This window comes from Gadus chalcogrammus, chromosome 18 (genome assembly GCF_026213295.1).
Source record: "Gadus chalcogrammus isolate NIFS_2021 chromosome 18, NIFS_Gcha_1.0, whole genome shotgun sequence".
NCBI lineage: Eukaryota > Metazoa > Chordata > Actinopteri > Gadiformes > Gadidae > Gadus > Gadus chalcogrammus.
Window position 1 is genome coordinate 13,261,819 of NC_079429.1, and position 17,348 is coordinate 13,279,166.

Sequence of the window (17,348 nt, forward strand, 5' to 3'; positions counted from 1 at the left end):
CATCTTCTCTCTAAAAGCTGAGCTCGGTTAATCCAGTGCAGGGCCGAGGAACTAAAGTGCTATGTCTCTTGGTTCCTCTGTGTATTGTTTGTGTCAGAGGTAATGTGGGTCTAGAATATGAAAATTGTAGGTATATTAACTCATGCCTGCAGGTAGCGTTTGGCCGGTGCGATCGGGATTTACATTGCCAACAGCTAGTCGGCCATATTTATTCATCGCTTGTCGAACGAGCTCATGTAACGTGTTGAATATCTCATCCTAAAAGGAAACTCATGCCTGTATGGGTGTCGTGTTTTTTTTTCATTACTTTGTGTGTGTGTGTGTGTGTGTGTGTGTGTCCTGTGGCTGAGGCCACTGTGCTGCAGCATACCTGTGTATGAATAATCATTCATGCCTTTTAAATGTCATCTGCTAAACCTGGTAGCCCGAGAGAGAGAGAGAGAGATCTATCTGTTATTTTGTAGGAGTTCTAGTCTATTCAAATCAACTATTCAAATGGGATTTGAAATATATATGCAATATTTTTTCATATGCATGTCTAGTTCTGTGTCGAATATTGTATACAACATTTATATCACGAATGTAATCACCCCCATGTTGGGTTATACCATGTTTTTCCCGAGATGTATCCACCTGCAGTGCTCTTTTGTAACTAAACTCCTATGCGGTGCATACAAGCGGTTTGATTGCACAATGTTGTATTTTTTCACTCTCAATTAAAATAATTGATCCCCGGGACCACATTGCGAGAACATTTCATATTTATTTCAACAATAGCCCGCCAGTGAAGACGTGTGAAGAAGTAAATTAACTTAAACTCTTGAATTCTTTGGTTAGGGTTATATTAAAAATTATACATACAATGTTGGCTAGCCTCATTAATATTAACCCAGAGACTGCGTTATAGGCTGTCTCCCATCCAGACTCATTGTGTGTACTCTCTTGCAGAGTGGTATATTGTCTGATGGCTCTATTATGAATATGTTGGAGATGGGGGCTGGGTGGATCAGTATCAATCATTCCAATCAAATATCAATATCTGGTTCTTGCGCAGGCCATGATTACTGGGATTTTGGTATAAATACAAATTGCTTATTGATTTGTGTAGGTGTTTGTATAAAGGGTAACATTTCTGTGCAGATTTGTATCTGTACTAAATGATTTGTGTGTGTGTCTTGGTTTACATGCTTGTCTCACTGTAAACAAGTCGCTGGTGTAACGTCAAGGCAACACCCTTCGCCCTCATTGAAAGCCATACGATAATAACATCATTATTCATCACCATGGGTACCCTAAGGTGAATTTTAACCCTACCTATGAATGAAGCTTATCCATTGAAGGATTATCTTTTTCTAAAATCATAATTGCAACTGAGGTGGTTGAGAGAGATAGCGATACAGCAGTTTTCAACATTCCTATTCCTTGTTTATCTTTACTCATTTTTATTTTTACTTGTATTTGTGCTGAAGCACTCTTGAGGATGTCTGGAATCCAAACATAAAATCTCATTAACGCCTGCTGTGTTCATGCATGTTTTTTTAATGTGTCTAAACTATGATATTTGTTTTCCTGCTGGCCGTTTGTGTGTATGTGCGTGTGCGTGCGCGCGGGTTTTGTGTTTATTAATCTGCGAATAACTATAAGATTTTACGGTCTTATGCAGATCTGGGCCCCAGTGTCCCTGGTGACCGAAACATGCAGAGGTGAATCGAACTGTAGTAATGGCAACCATTAGTTAAATGTATCTATAGCTATGATGATCCTCCTGCTACATTGATTATGCTTGTCTTGTGCTTGCAGACCTTGCATACAGGGGCAGGCTAGTGTCAGTGGCTAGGGAGGTCAGCTCCAAGGCTTTGAGTTTCATCCCCAGATGTCCACAGCCTACCTGCAGGCCTCCTAGATTAAGATGCTGAGCTTAACATGCTTGTTAATGACATTCATCTTAACTCATTAATTCGCTTTGGATAAAACTTCTGCGGAATGAATAAATATGATAAATAAATTGTGAATTACCTTAATAAATACCTGGATAATGCTTCATGCTTTCCAGAACTAGCATAATAGCATAATCAATAATGATGCTTGGGATGCTTATCGTGACCCTGTGGAAGTGAAACACAGGACCTTATTCAGGATACCGACGTCAACTTAATTCAGAGCTCTACTGTGGCAATTAAACAAATTTTGAATAATGAATACAGAGACAAAAAACAAGAAAGAAAAGAAGGCAAGAAAGTTAAAGAAGGTCCACAACCTCAAGCTGTCGATTACTGTCAAAATGCGTGTCTGGTAAACCCTAAGCCTCAACACAACACACAGGGGACATGAGGGATTTTCTAAATTCCCAGGTTGAACATCCGTGTGTTTGCTCTTTCAGACTCTTTCAGGAATAAATCAATAGGATGTCAGGAGATAAAGATAACAGGGGTTTCTGGGGAATCAGGGAAGTAATGCGGTCTGATCTCTGAATAATGCAGGGTGTCAATCATGGAAAAAAAAGACGGGAGCTAAAGAGTAATATTGAGGATAAGTGGAATATAATGAGGTCCAAGGAGATAAACAGTATGTATATGTGTGTGTAGGGAAAGGAAGAGGTTCTTGAGCAGCAACACTTTAGTGTGGGTAATTTGTGCCACAGGAAAAATCTATTTGTTTTTTCGCACATAATGCACAAATAAAACAAAGCCATCCCTCAATAATATAGAGAAATTGATTTCAACAGGGAAGAGAAAAGGAAACACACTTCTTCAGAGGCAAAACACACTTATAATACCTGATGAGTGGAGAGAAATCCTTAATAGGTGTAATTATAATATAATTAGATGTAATATAAGCCCTTAGAAACAAATATTACTCCTGATCCTGTCCCGCTCAAATGATGGAGCGTGTCACGAACACTGCCAGGGGTCGTTATCCCTTTCCAACTGTTTGTTCACCTATGGTATATCCAGATGCCATATCTTGGAATATTATCATTAAATAACTGGACTCCCGTATAAATCAATGAAAGGAATGTGTCCCGCCGCCAGTGAGAAACAGGCATGTCACAGAATGATATGATATCACCTCATCACCCCTGTATTCTAGATGTTTTATTTGAGTACGGAGAGGGAGAAGGGATAGACAACACTATGGAACGTTGTTGTTTGCTAGACATGTTCATGGGGACCATTAGTTTGATTTAAAGTTCAACACTGTAATTAGTAACATTTACCGTAATTAAATGCAACAGCCTTTAGTTACACATGGAAACAATTTAATGACTGTTGGCTAACCATTTTAAAATCGTATTCCTTTCAGGCCATACTGGAATTAAATTGGACAATGATCAGTTTAAAATGTGATTGTTCTACAATGGGCTCAAATCAAATGTGCTCCACTTTTCTTCAAAGATTGTAAATATATAAATTAATTTGTTGCCTGAAATAACAAAAACAAGTCAAACATGTAAGAAAGACTCTCTTGCAGAGTGCAGAAAGCCGTGCCATTTCCAAAGATGTTTGAAATCCAAATGCCACTGAGCAATACGACAGGGGCTGTTGGGGACAAATGCAATGTTATTGAAGACACATCATCCTCATCAATAATTGTATTGTCAAGAGAACAAAGTGAATTATTTGTATGATTTGTTTTTACCTTGAAGTCATTCCAAGCATCTTACAGTTCATTCAGATACAGGCCATTATTGAAGGCTTCCTGCAGTATGGATTCCTACATGACAGACTGTGGACATTGGGGTTGGAACCAAGAATATTTAGCGTTATTGATGTCAAAAACTGTAGACCACTATGTTTTTTCCCATATCTGATATTCATGATTCATTCTTAGGGAGGAAATTCATCAGTAAGAGGACTTAAATGTGGCGCACGACTTGCACTGAAGTGAATGATTATTTTATCAACGGCTGAGTGATTAATATTGGTGTCTGACATCATCACCATCATCGCCTTTCTCATGATCTTCATCAGTTCCATTCTGTTTTTTTAACCGGATCCACACCCCATTTCACATGTGTGTGTGTGTGTGTGTGTGCTGTGTGTTTGTGTGTGTTCCTCTATATTTGCGTGACGTAAATCCGCCATCTCTGTCTCTCAGTTTGAAGCCTTCATTAATTGAGATACAGGAAGCCAAGTTATTGATCTCCCATCAGTCATTCTCTCACTCCCCCTTTTGCACCCTCATGGTACACACACACACACACACACACACACACACACACACACACACACACACACACACACACACACACACACACACACACACACACACACACACACACACACACACACACACACACACACACACACACACTTAGAAACCAATTAAGCATCGGGATCAAATCGTCTTAATCTTGTGGAGACCCAAACAAATGAGAACGCAAGATTGGAAATCGACAAAGGGAGTTGTTATCGCAGTCGGCCTGGACATGAGGGGTCAACACTGAGAAATACAAACGTATAGTATCAACAACCCATGCTGGATTGGTTCTTTAAAACAAATAAAACCACGTCTCAGCTGAATCCTTTAGTTCTCTCAAACACTGAGTTTGCATTGCAATCTTACACTACTGGTGACACGGTTGACATCCTTTTTAGACTCATGAAAGGACCCAACCAATCACCTATTCCAATGCATAATTTCTCTTGTCTTTAATGGTAACATGGAAAGTCGTGTCTCCGGGAGCCTCCTTACCCAAAACCCTTACCCTGCAGCTAGTTCAGCCTCTGGTGTCATGGCCTGTGGAGGAAACGGTTACCGGTTGATAAACTGTGTGAGGCTGGATCAGGGCTACCTGCTGGTACCTACTTGTAGCCCCGGTGGGTTTGGCTCATCACTCTGTTGCTCCGGGACGTTTGGCGATTCACAGGAACCCGTCTGGTTTGGGTCGTGTTCTGTGGAATCTCTTTCAGGGTTTTTTCCCTGAGATCCATGCCCTGGAGAGGCTTATGTGGAGAGCAGAGATGGAGGAAGTGTGTAGACAAAGGCGGATTTGGATTCCCACATTGTGTGCATTGTGCTTATGGGTCGATGGTGCTCTGCTGCTCAGGGACGTCAGGGCTTCGAAGTCAGGACTGCCGACATTTTTCCTTCTCATTTCCGGTCTGTAACCTTCTTTTCAGCAAATATAGTTTTTCTGTTTGGAGGGCAAAGTGCTTAATGCTTTTAGGTTGAAAGAGAAATGTCAAACTATCGTAACATGTATTAACTGTTGGGCGCAATTAATAATAAAAAGCAGGGGCTTTACAATTCTCACTGGCATATTTTGATTGCTACTTTGATAATTGCAATAATGGAGGCATGAGAGGTGGCCTGATATTTTTTGGTAACCACGTTATTCGGTTGATTAATCTCTTGGTGTCACATGGTCAGGTTCATCCCTATAGACCATGCAGCGATCAACCAGAAAGCTCTTATCACCAAAGCCTCTCATTAGAATGTGTGTGTTGTGGGCCACCTCATAATGGCACTGTTAATTTGCCAGTGCGGGTGAGCGTTGGTTGGTCGTTTACATGCAAATGGGTTCCATTAGAATACAACACAAACGATAGAGGCACATAAACCCATTGCTAAGCGCCTGGCAAATCAGAAGCAAACGTTGCGTTGAGTGCATCCATTCTGACAAGCAGCAATTCACTATTTTTTTTTTATAGTATATTATTATATTTATTTTCGGCTTTGTATTAGAGTTCTGCTTCTGTTACAATCCCAGTAAGCAACCTCCATTTTTGAGCCGAGTTGAGGTTTTTTAGGTTTGAAATGCGTGATGAAAAGGTTCTTGTGTCCAGAGTGTCAGTGTGTTCTGGGTATCATGAGAGGCAAAATACATTTATCACGTCCACTTGAAAGCACTCGGAAAGCAGAAGAAGGGGAAATGTGTCACAATTGAATGGATGTCAAACTCTGAATTGGTGCTATTTACTATCCTAGCATTCTAATCACACTTGGAAGGTCATTATTGAGCAGGTGGGAAGCCCCAGCCTCTTCCACCGGGTGGAGTGGTACAGGTTCACTGTGGATCTTAAGGTTTGAATACCGGTTTGGCAGGGAGTCCAACCTCCACCCTATCTTGCTCCCATCCATTGACTGTTCATTGTAGTTTCTAGGAGAAGCCACAGGTTGGACTACAATCGTAATGCTCAATAACTTAAACTAAGAGACACAAAATTCAATAGCTCGAATAGCTTTACCAGGAAAGAGCTATATTCATTGCCAGTTCTTGCTGGAAAAAGTTTTTTTTTTAATAATTTCCATCCGAGTTCACAGCCAAATTGTGCTGTCAGGATTGATTTAAGGGTTGGCCCTGAATGTGTCTACATTCAATATCAGATTCATTTCATAGTTAATTTTGTTGCAAAGAATATTTCAACACGTGCTCAATATGAAGAGTATGTTCGCTTAACTCACTGCACTTCAACTTCATTGTCCTTGATTTGATCTACTTTTAAATGCATTCATATAATTATACATATAATTCCATTTTAAAACAAAGTGCAGGCCTATCCACTAATCAGCTGTAATGGTATTATAAAGCCTGGGTCAAAATTGAAGTTATTTCAAGTTGGATGAGAGCCCCCCCCCCCCCCGCTGTGAACGCCAGCCGGGCTGGTGCACGCCCCCCCCCCCCCCCGCTCCCTGAGACGTGAGCGGCGCTTTATCCACAAGAGAACAATGCGCACGCTGTCCGACGGCACGATGAAGCACGCACTCACACTTTGGCTTCATGCTGCACACCTAGCTTCATTTCATTTGCGTGGATTTTCACAGTCCTCGTTTATTCTGCTCTACACATGCACAGACATGTTTATCAGAGGCCTGTTGGGGAACTATCGAGGACCACTGATAAAGCTTTCTAGACACGATGCCCAAGCAAGCTTTATGCCATATGGCAGCGCCACTCGTCAAATTTAGACTGTGTTAAAAGCAATAATACAGAGCTAACAATATTAATAGGATGATTTCAAGAACACTAACTGCATTTTGGGATACTGTTGCATGTAACACACTTCTGAAAATTGGAGCAAGAGCAAGAGCTGTACTTATACCTTAGTCAAATGTGAAATCTATTTTTTCCTCGTACAAGTTTGGCAGCATAGGCACTTGATTATGAAATTCCCAAAGCTTTGCTTTGGTGTCAATTATTGCGGAAATGGATACAATCAAAATGTGTAGAAAATAAAAAAGGTTCCAGCCTTGCCGGGATGCTGGAACAAATTTAGTCAGAATCAACCTGCTTAATTCTTAATAATTGTTTATCTTTCATGTTCTGTAAGTATAATATTGAAAACTACAGTGTTAGGATTTGGGAAGCTTATCCAATCAGTACAAGGTTAAACTGCTGTCACGCTGCAAAAAGATTTCCATGTTTCACCACAGGCATATATAACGGCCATTTTGATGTGCTGTTTGAAAAGATCTGAAGTTAAAAGGCTGCACAGTGCGCAGCCCTCTCCATCAATGGCACTATGGAAGAATGAACAAAACGATGTTCTGTCTTGAAAGGAACATTCGCGTCATAAACACTTCTTCCCAGCAGATCCTACCATTATTATTGCTGGTGGTTTTGAAGCGTATCTGTAAATGCCAATTATTACCGCCGAACCATTTCTACACTAAACGGTTTAAATCCTTCCAACACCTGGGCAATCACCAACACAAGTGTCTGTGATGCCCAGCTGGTTAGCCCAACTGTGTAAACGCTTACACGCGCCTTTCACTAGACCATCATAAGCACCATCAAATTTTGCATCGAAACAATTTCACTGACTGGGGGGTTGTCGGGAAGCAGTGTGTGTGTGTGTGTGTGTGTGTGTGTGTGTGTGTGTGTGTGTGTGTGTGTGCGTGTGCGTGTGCGTGCGTGCGCGCGTGCGTGCGTGCATAGGAGAGATTTTGTGACGGATCATATATACCGCTTTGATTGCTCTCTGTTTTGGGGCAGGAAGCAATTTGGAGGATCTCCTCCTGGAAATCCGCCAGGGAGGGTACTCTATGTATAGTCTGGAGGGAGGGGGTCTGGAGAGGACATGGAGCGGCAGCCACTGAATCTTTGATACGACTGTGCATTTACATGACTTTTCTTGGAGCACTAATGGGTTTCTGAACCTCCAGTACCCGACTGCAGTCTTGCAGACATCTGGAAAATGGACGAGGTTTGATGTTTTATCCTGACTGGACATGGACATAGAGACTTTAAAATCCATCCACACACTTGGGTGAGTCCAATGTAAGTTCTGGAGTTTGAAACTTTAACAATGCCCCCTGGGAATGAGCCTATCAGAGCAGCCATAGTGGTTGTTTACAGGTCAGCGCAAACCTGGAGAACCCTAGTTGCACAGGCCTGTCCACGTGGGGGCGTGATGGGGCGAGCTGTTGTACTTTCGGTGACATTTAAGCAGGGATTTGTCATGGTAAGTCATTTGCGCTCCCACACATTCTGAAAGCACCCGGGATGATGTCATTGATTGACACGCGACTTCCCCGGATTGTCCAATGACCCGACGCCCCTGTATTAGAGCTCAACCGATACTGGAATTTAGGAGCTGATGCCGATATAGGGAGTAGAAAATGACCAATGTCGATATATCGGCCGATATTTCAAATATCAATATATTGGCGTCATTCAGTGTAAAGTGTACCTATGTTTGTATGTATGTATGTACGTACGTACGTATATAATATATATACAGTATATATATATATATATATATATATATATATATATATATATAAACACACACACAGTATATATTGTAGTATCCTTGGGGTGGAGCAGCTCCTTGGGTTTTGCTGCTCGCCCTCAGCAATGCTTCGGGCCAAAGCAACATCGCCTTAAAACCATGAGCTACTAAGAACCAATTACCTGTAGTATGGAGAGGAGCGCCTAACCCTCACACAGAACATGATGTAAAACTGTAAAACCTACCTGGATACATCCTTGTGTGAGATACTTGAACCCATTGATTAGCCTTTTATTATAATAACAGCATTACAGTGCATGACACGATTGTGTACACAAGGTAATGAAGATCTCTGCGTTCGCCTAACTCGCCCCTCTGGGCTGGAGTCGGAAGCGTGGCATCTTGGAGTGCCACTCAGGGTGATTACAAAAGGCATTTAGAGGAAATATTCAATCATGTATGATCAGACGCGATTGTGATTGTAATTGATCTCCAGTAAGTTATGCAGTTCTGCCGTGCATGCTAGTGAAGCTCTTAATGTGGCAAATCATGCATTGAAGGGGAACAGGTCAAGGCTGGTGATGGAAACAGTGCCCACCGGGTGCTAACAATTTTATAAGATATGACCTATTTTCCATGTAATTTACCTGTGCTAGATGGTTCCTATGCGATTAGTTTGGAGTCTGGGAGTTATTTTCCTGTTTATGGATGCTTTGATGATTGTATCTTGATTAAGAACAGCAGCAAGATGAAAACCACATCTGCTGCTAGGTAATATTGCTCAGGCTCAGTGATGATTCTACTCCGGCTCCATACAAATTATTTACACTCGAGTGAAAGAAAGCATTTACCTTTCAAATTTTGACTGGTTTTTAAAGATACATGCAAGGTCATTTGTGTAATCGTTTATCCTTTAATAAACATGCACTTCAATAATAATAAAAAAAGATGATATTAAAAAATGATTTCATTAGGTTGTTAAAAAGCTCTCAAATAATCGGGACACGATACAAATCCTGATGACACACTGGTCTCATCCATTAACGCATATTATGAATAACAGATTTAATAGTAGGGAGATAATCAAACCAACAGACTCAGACTGTCACCATTAGTCAGTGCAATCAACAACTGAGTCATTGTGATTTAATCTCCATTCATTCTTTGTCAGAAGATTTGAGCCTTGTTGGATTGGGAAGACTTGCTGTATCTGAACCAAATTGTAGTGGCTGGTTTTATCCATAGCAAAATGTTGTTTCACACAATGCCTCACATATTGCCATATGTGATTTAGTTGAGCTCATAGTTGAAGGACAATTAAAAAACAAATGCTTTCAGGAGATAAGGGCCCCGAGATGTTTTTCGGGATCATTTGAAGCGGGTGCAGAACGATTACAATTTGTTCCCAAATCCTTTGTTGATGGCCAAACAATGCAGAACAATGTGCCTTAAACCTTTTGGAATCTGTGTTGATCTCTTTGAAATAACGTAATCAAAAATGCTAATTTAGTTGCACTCCTTAGTTGCTAATTTAGTTGCACATGCCACCGTCACACGACGGTGGTATATGGCTTAGGAAGTAGAGCGGGTTGGCAGGCAACCGGAAGGCTGCCTGCTCAATCCCCGGCTCCTTCTGAGCCGGGGATTGAGTGTCCCTGATCAAGACTCCTCACCCTCATTGCCAGCAACCTAGGCTTACGTCCTCTCTCACTGAGATGAGAGAAAACATAATTGTAAAGTCCCACATGGGAATGGTTACATATGTAATACGCATTTAAAATAAAAATTTCCACAAAGAAGAAGACATACGAGAAAACTGATCTCTTTCACTCTCTCTCTCTCTCTCCCTCTCCGTCTCTGTCTCTGTCTCTGTGTCTCTCTCTCTGTGACTCTCTGTCTCTGTGTCTCTGTCTCTGTGTCTCTCTCTCTCTCTCTCTCTCTCTCTCTCTCTCTCTCTCTCTCTCTCTCTCTCTCTCTCTCTCTCTCTCTCTCTCTCTCTCTCTCTCTCTCTCTCTCTCTCTCTCTCTCTCTCTCTCTCTCTCTCTCTCTCTCTCTCTCTCTCTCTCTCTCTCTCTGTGTGTGTGTCACTCTCTGTCTCTGTCTCTGTCTCTATGTTTCTCTTTCTCTCTCTCCAGGGGTTAGGAGTGGACCCTCAGGTGGCTCTAGCGCTGCCTCCTGACAAGCCTTTGAAGGAGAAGTCGGAGGACCCATCGTCCTTCCAATTCTCGGGCCCTGAGGAGATGACCATCCGGATAGGTAGAGGAGGACCCCATGCAGGCAAGCCCTCCCTTCATATACCAACGCCCAGACACTGGGGATTACACCCCTATATATGGTGAAGAGAGATTGTAGCCATTGGGAAAACAGTCGCCTCAGTGTATCTTAAAATTGAGAGAACTAGTGTCACAAAATAATAACAATTGGGAGAAAGTTGATTGTTGAAGGTCCAGAATTTCCAAAAAATTCCACTTATGTTACCAGTCTTATTAAGTAAATTCATTGATGGTAGAGGTATTGCTGTTTTTAGCATTATGAGTAATGTAGGTACTCTAGAGGGACTTAAACAATGGCTGTAACCGCACCATCCCACACAGTGACTTCTTTGATGGCCTCTTTTAGCTTGCATGCTTTTTGTATTCTTTACTATTTACTCTGAAACTAATCTGTTGGGTTCCTTAATTTTCCTCTCATCTATGCTCACAGCAACCTGCCTATATTTCCGACTAACAAAGTGTGTTAATTCTACCCATGGTGTCTTCCGCTCTTCTGTACCTTAACTCTCTTTGCTGGTGTCTGCATTTGTAATGATCACGACGCATGTGCTGTTCCTAAGAAAACGTCCAAGGTTTTCACACTTACTGCACCTCTTTTCAATCACACGTAGCAAGAATCGCTGGCATCCACCAATATTCAAAGCACTAATATTACATGAATAAAACACTGCGGTATTTGAATAGGTTGCTTTATATCCAACGATATATCCTTTCTCCGAAAAGGGTGATATAGCTTACTTTTAGGAATCAAAAAAAGGAAACTTTTTTCGATTCCTTTTTTCGATTCCTATGGCACACTGTGAGTGTGCCATAACTAGCACACTCAGTGAAACTCATTCAAGACTTTCTTTCACCTTCTATATATTATGTATATATATATACATACATAATATTTTAATATATATATATATATATATATATATATAATGTGTGTATGTGTATATATATATGTATATGTATATATATATATATATATATATATATATGTATGTGTATATATATATATATATACATACATAATATTTTAATATATATAGATATAATCATACTGCCATAGTGTTAAGTAGCTGCTAGCCTCATAGCAGGCGCTTTTACCAGAAGCTACTAGCATCTATGAGCACGGAGGGGTTAGGTGTCTTTTGGCCGGGAATCCATCACCCCAACAGCGAAAGTCCTTCATCTGTTACCCAGCACAAGCCAAGGCTCGGCCGGCATTTGTTCCGATAAATTAGTTCCAACTGTGAAATTACCCATTTTAGTGTGTGTATGTGTGACTGTGAGTGTGTTTTGTGATACCTGTGCATGTGTGTAGGCTTACGGAATGTGTGCGTATATGTGTATGTGTGTTTGTGTGTGTTTTATTATTTGTGTATGTCTGCGTGTCTGGAGGCTTTTGTGTGTGTGTGTGTTTTTATTAATTAGTGTGTAAAACCTGCCTGACGTCCATAATTAAATCAGAGCAGTTTTCTTCGCCCCGCGGGGCCACCTGTCTTGATGATGGGCTAAGGAGATCTGTTTAAGAATTCATGACGAATAACCTCCTGCTGAAACAGACGTAAACAAGTACACAGCAGGCATCCTGCCATCATCACCTCGCTCGGTGTAGCCATACCCTTCAATGTGCATTCGTAGATCGGCAAAGGATCTTAGAACTCATCTGTCACAAAACAAACCAAAACAACACCAGTACTTAGTATCTTATCCATGGCATTTTGCCGCTGTTGGCATCATCTTGAATCTACTGAAGTCTGCACTGCTTCGAGTTCTTGATCGTTGTTGTTGAGCTAATGTCGGGTACTTTCAAGTGTTTCTCGTGCTTCCCATGTCGAGCATGCACACACGAGCCCGCGTCCACACGCACACACACAAAATGTTGCTCCTTCTGCTGCTTTACTTTTTGATCTGACTTACTTTCAAAGGACATCTCCTCTTCTGATTTCCCTGCTCTTCTTCCCCGCCTGGAGAATCTTCCTGAAGCCGAGCTGGGGTTTTGTCTTAGGGGCTTTGGGTTGCCTGTCTTCTCTTCTCTAGTGTCTGAGACATTACAGGGGTGTGCTGCAGGGGCTTCCTCTGGGTTCCTTCTTGAATTGAAACTAATCCAAATCCTTGGTGTTGGTATCATCTGCTATCCTTAGCCATCACAGAAGACCACTCAATCTCTCCCCTACGAGTCTCATTGGATCTATTTTTAATTGAACTATGCGTGTGGTATATGAACAGTAGGTATTGCATATTGTATACATTTTTGTATATATCTGTTTCAATCAATGTTCTATAGACCAACCAATCTTTACCTCTATACATTAATTGCCTTTTTTTTCCTGGTGGGCGCTGATCGTGGCCTCAAGCTCTAAGGGGGGAAATCTGCAATCAGACAAGGCAAACCTGAGGTTTCGATTTTTCAGATTGCAAACATTAAGTGTTCATTGTTACTACTTCAGAACACTGGATCTATAGGAGAAGAATTCTCCTGTGTGAAATGGAAAAGTTTCTTCCACATTCTGAATAATGTCCCTCCTGGCCATCTTACCTTTCTTTATCATAATTTATACCACACCCACACACACACACACACCCCCACACACACATACACACACACACACACACACACACACACACACACACACACACACACACACACACACACACACACACACACACACACACACACACACACACACACACACACACACACACACACACACACACACACACACACACAATATCAACCCCAAGGGCGTAAGTTGCGTCTTGCTAGTCCCTGAAATTCCCGGAAATAATTAAGGTCATGATGGAATAAAATGCATAAAAATCAGCCTAAGACCGACTCGTAGCCTGTAAGAATGTTTTAGACTGCCTTGTCACTAGGAGCAATTACATAGAGCAGGTTTGGGTTAGACAGACTGATCCCCTTTGGAGTTCAACATCCACGCCAAATTCACTTTCCTGCCCACATGCCCTGAAAGCTGTAAAATGATTCGACATGCTGTGAAAGTTCAGCCGTCAACAGAGTCAAAGTTCAAATAACAGTGGAAAAAAGGTTCCCTGGCCACATAAGGCATTTCTTTAGAGTCGCATGGTATTTGCTAGATCTTTAGGAAGACTTGCACTTAATGCAAGTGAGTGTTTTGTTTTTACTTAAAATTTACTATTTATTAACTGATCACACATCCTTTGTGTTTTTTTTTGTTGGACCCGGTCCAGCCCTTCTGGGAGAGCATGGCCTTACCACTGCCAGGGTAAGACCTTTGAATCCCACCTCAACCCCATGTCCAGAGTCAATACACTCAAAGTATTGAAAAGCAATTTCGATATCTTAATACATCATACCTATGTATGTAGTGGGATTTCTAATAACCACTTATCTAATTCACTTCAACTAGCTATAGGCAAGAGGAATCGGAGAGTCCAAGTCAAGTATAGATGGAGAGTTTATTGCCTCCCGCAAACGAGAGACAACAAAGCCGAATGGTATTCGCGAATACACACTACTGAATGACACCCGTACAGCTCCTTATATCCCCAATCCTTACACAATACAAAGTTGGACTTTCATCAAATATTGATGTGCATAGAATGTTTTTCTGGGTCATACTGTGTGGATGTCAGCATATTCTCATGTCTTCTGGATCCCAATGTGACCTTAGAACATATATTATCCTTATACAAACAGAGATGATGCACACGTGTGAATGTAAGCATTGTCTTCAGAGAGTACATCAAATGGGAATAGACTGGACCCACTCACTGGTGTGCCACATGGCACATCAGATGGGAATGGACTGGACCCACTCACTGGTGCCACATGGCACCTAACATCTAAGCTAAAGGTGATCAGCTCTTTTCCACTATTAAAGTATCTATATGATATGTAGGCCTAATAATAATCATAGTTTAACATAAAATATAAGGTTAATTTCTGCCACATGTTTTGTATAGGTTTGATGTAACCTAACTATTCATACATTGGTGCAGCAATTTGATGGTTGTATAGCTTTTGACTGTGCTCCAATGAGCTCAGAACCACGACAGGTGGAGATGGATGAAGGAGACTTAAAAAAAACAAGATGCAAGACAGATGAATAGCGTAATAATTACTAGTACACTTAAACCACATAACGTTGTCATTGGAGAAAGTTCTCTACTTCTGTCACGGATGGTGTTCCAGTGACCGCTGCAATGATTATTTCTGTTCAGTTCAGTTCAGTTTTATTTGTCATTGTTACAGAATAACAACAAAATGTTGTTTGAGCTAAACACAGACAGGCATGTCGTTTTAGTTGTCCACTAATTCATACATCATTTATTCTCCATGAATCAATGAATCAATCACCAAGTACTTTACACATAATAACTACTCACAAATACCCCATAGACTCCCCAAAACCAGTGAAGTGCTTAGTGCAATAAATAAATAGATAGATACATCTGCTGGGGATGGGGTTGTTGAGTGTTTTGCAGCAATGCAAAGTCCAGGTCACAGTTGTGGAGGTGTATGGGAGGCAATTATTTCACAGAGGGGTGTCCAATGAGGAGTGGGGGTGGGGGGGGGCAGACTGTCTATTTAGCAGCCTGACTGCATGGGGGTATAGACTGTTGGCCAACGTGCTAGTTTTGGCCCTGATGGACCTATATCTTCTCCCAGAGGGCATGGGTTGAAAAAGGTTGTGTGCTGGATGTAGATTGTCCTGGAGGATGTTTTTCACTCGGTGCATGCAGCAGGAGGTGTACACAGTCGCGATGTTTGGAAGGATGACCCCCCCCATGATCTTCCCTATGGCTCTCACCACTCTCTGTATGGCCTCCTTCTCTGCGTGGGTGCAACCGGGAAAAACCCCACCAGTTACCCATAGGTCAGCACACTGTCCACTGCACAGTGGTAGAAGTTGACCATCAGTCTCTGGGGCAGTCTCTCGACCAACTCAGCCTCCTGAGGAAGTAGAGGAGTTGTTGGGCCTTCGCTGTGGCAGAGGCGGTGTTTCTCCCCCATGACGGGTCCTCCCACACAGTCACACCTAAAACCTTAAAACTAGAGGCCCTCTTTACCTCCTCATTCCCAATGAGGAATGGGAATTGGCAAGGTTGTCCGGTCTTGCGGAAATCCACAATTACTTCCTTAGTTTTTTTTGTGTTGAGAGTAGGGCTGAACGATTTGGGGAACAATCGAATTGCGATTATTTTGACCAATATTGCGATTGGGATTTAATGTGCGATTTAAGTTCCTTACGTTGTGTTTTATTCACAAAAAAAACCCTGCTCTTTCCTTTAGGCCAGGCCGATGTGTTGTGATTAATTTATATTATGAACTTTTCTATTAACTATTGAATTGTAAAATAAAAATAAATGAATCGTACTGATTTTCAGTCAGTAACGGTAACAAATCACTTCTATGCAAATCCCCTTGCGATTTGCATACCATGTTCTATTTAGGGATCGACCGATACCGATATTTTTTCATCAGCCTTAGCCGATACGCTGATATGCCGATACCGATTTTCTTGAGCCGATATTTAGAGCCGATACTGCTTTTGCTCCCTCAATCATAAAAATTACACTGATAACAAATGTTTCAAGTCTCAATTTAAAAAAAGGAACATTTATTGAACTTCAATATAAAAAACAATATTTAACAAATAGTAAAAACAGGTGAGGTAGAACAAATAAGAACAAGTAGATGAACAATATTTAACAAATATTAAAAACAGGTGAGTATAAACAGGTAAAAAAAAAAAGAAAAAAAAAACTTGGCGGAAAAAATATCGGCGAAAATCAGCCGCGTATCGGCCGATAACGATACACGTAAAAAACGTGAATATCGGCCTATAATATCGGCCGACCGATATATCGGCCGATCCGTAGTTCTATTACATTGCGATTTCGATTTGAATTCGATTAATCGTTCAGCCCTAGTTGCGAGCCAGGTGGTTGCTTACCTCAGCTGACGGACGGATCGGGCTCTCCTCGCTTGCAACAAGAGTGCACTCTCTGACTTTCTTCCGTTTGCTCGCTTGTTTGTTTTCATTCGCTATTTCGCTCTTTCATTGGTTGGTTGGTGCAGTCTGTCTGTGTGTGTCTGTCTGTTCCGCTCTGTTCCATCCCTACTCCGTCTCTTCAAAGTGACTGAATTAAAGGTCTGTTCTGTGAAGGTTTTTGTGTGTGTGTGTGTGTGTGTGTGTGTGTGTGTGTGTGTGTGTGTGTGTGTGTGTGTGTGTGTGTGTGTGTGTGTGTGTGTGTGTGTGTGTGTGTGTGTGTGTGTGTGTGTGTGTGTGTGTGTGTGTGTGTGTGTGTGCATTCATTTGTGCACACCACATGTCACAGATGTCACACGTGTGCTCATGCATGCCATTATGTGTGAGGATATTATCGGCTTTGGGTTCAGTGCTTCTGGCTGGATTAC

General features: G+C 41.5%; 1 protein-coding gene across 3 annotated transcripts in view; it reads left to right on the forward strand.

The window, feature by feature from the left end:
* slc39a11 (solute carrier family 39, member 11) overlaps positions 1-17,348 on the forward strand; it is a 68,226-nt gene that overhangs the window by 25,492 nt on the left and 25,386 nt on the right. For 2 of the 3 annotated variants that reach the window (XM_056576438.1, XM_056576439.1), the window contains exon 5: positions 10,814-10,955. In XM_056576438.1, the coding sequence (XP_056432413.1) occupies positions 10,814-10,955 (142 nt within the window). The remainder of the gene's footprint in view (positions 1-10,813; positions 10,956-17,348) is intronic. The other variant, XM_056576440.1, reaches the window with a different exon arrangement.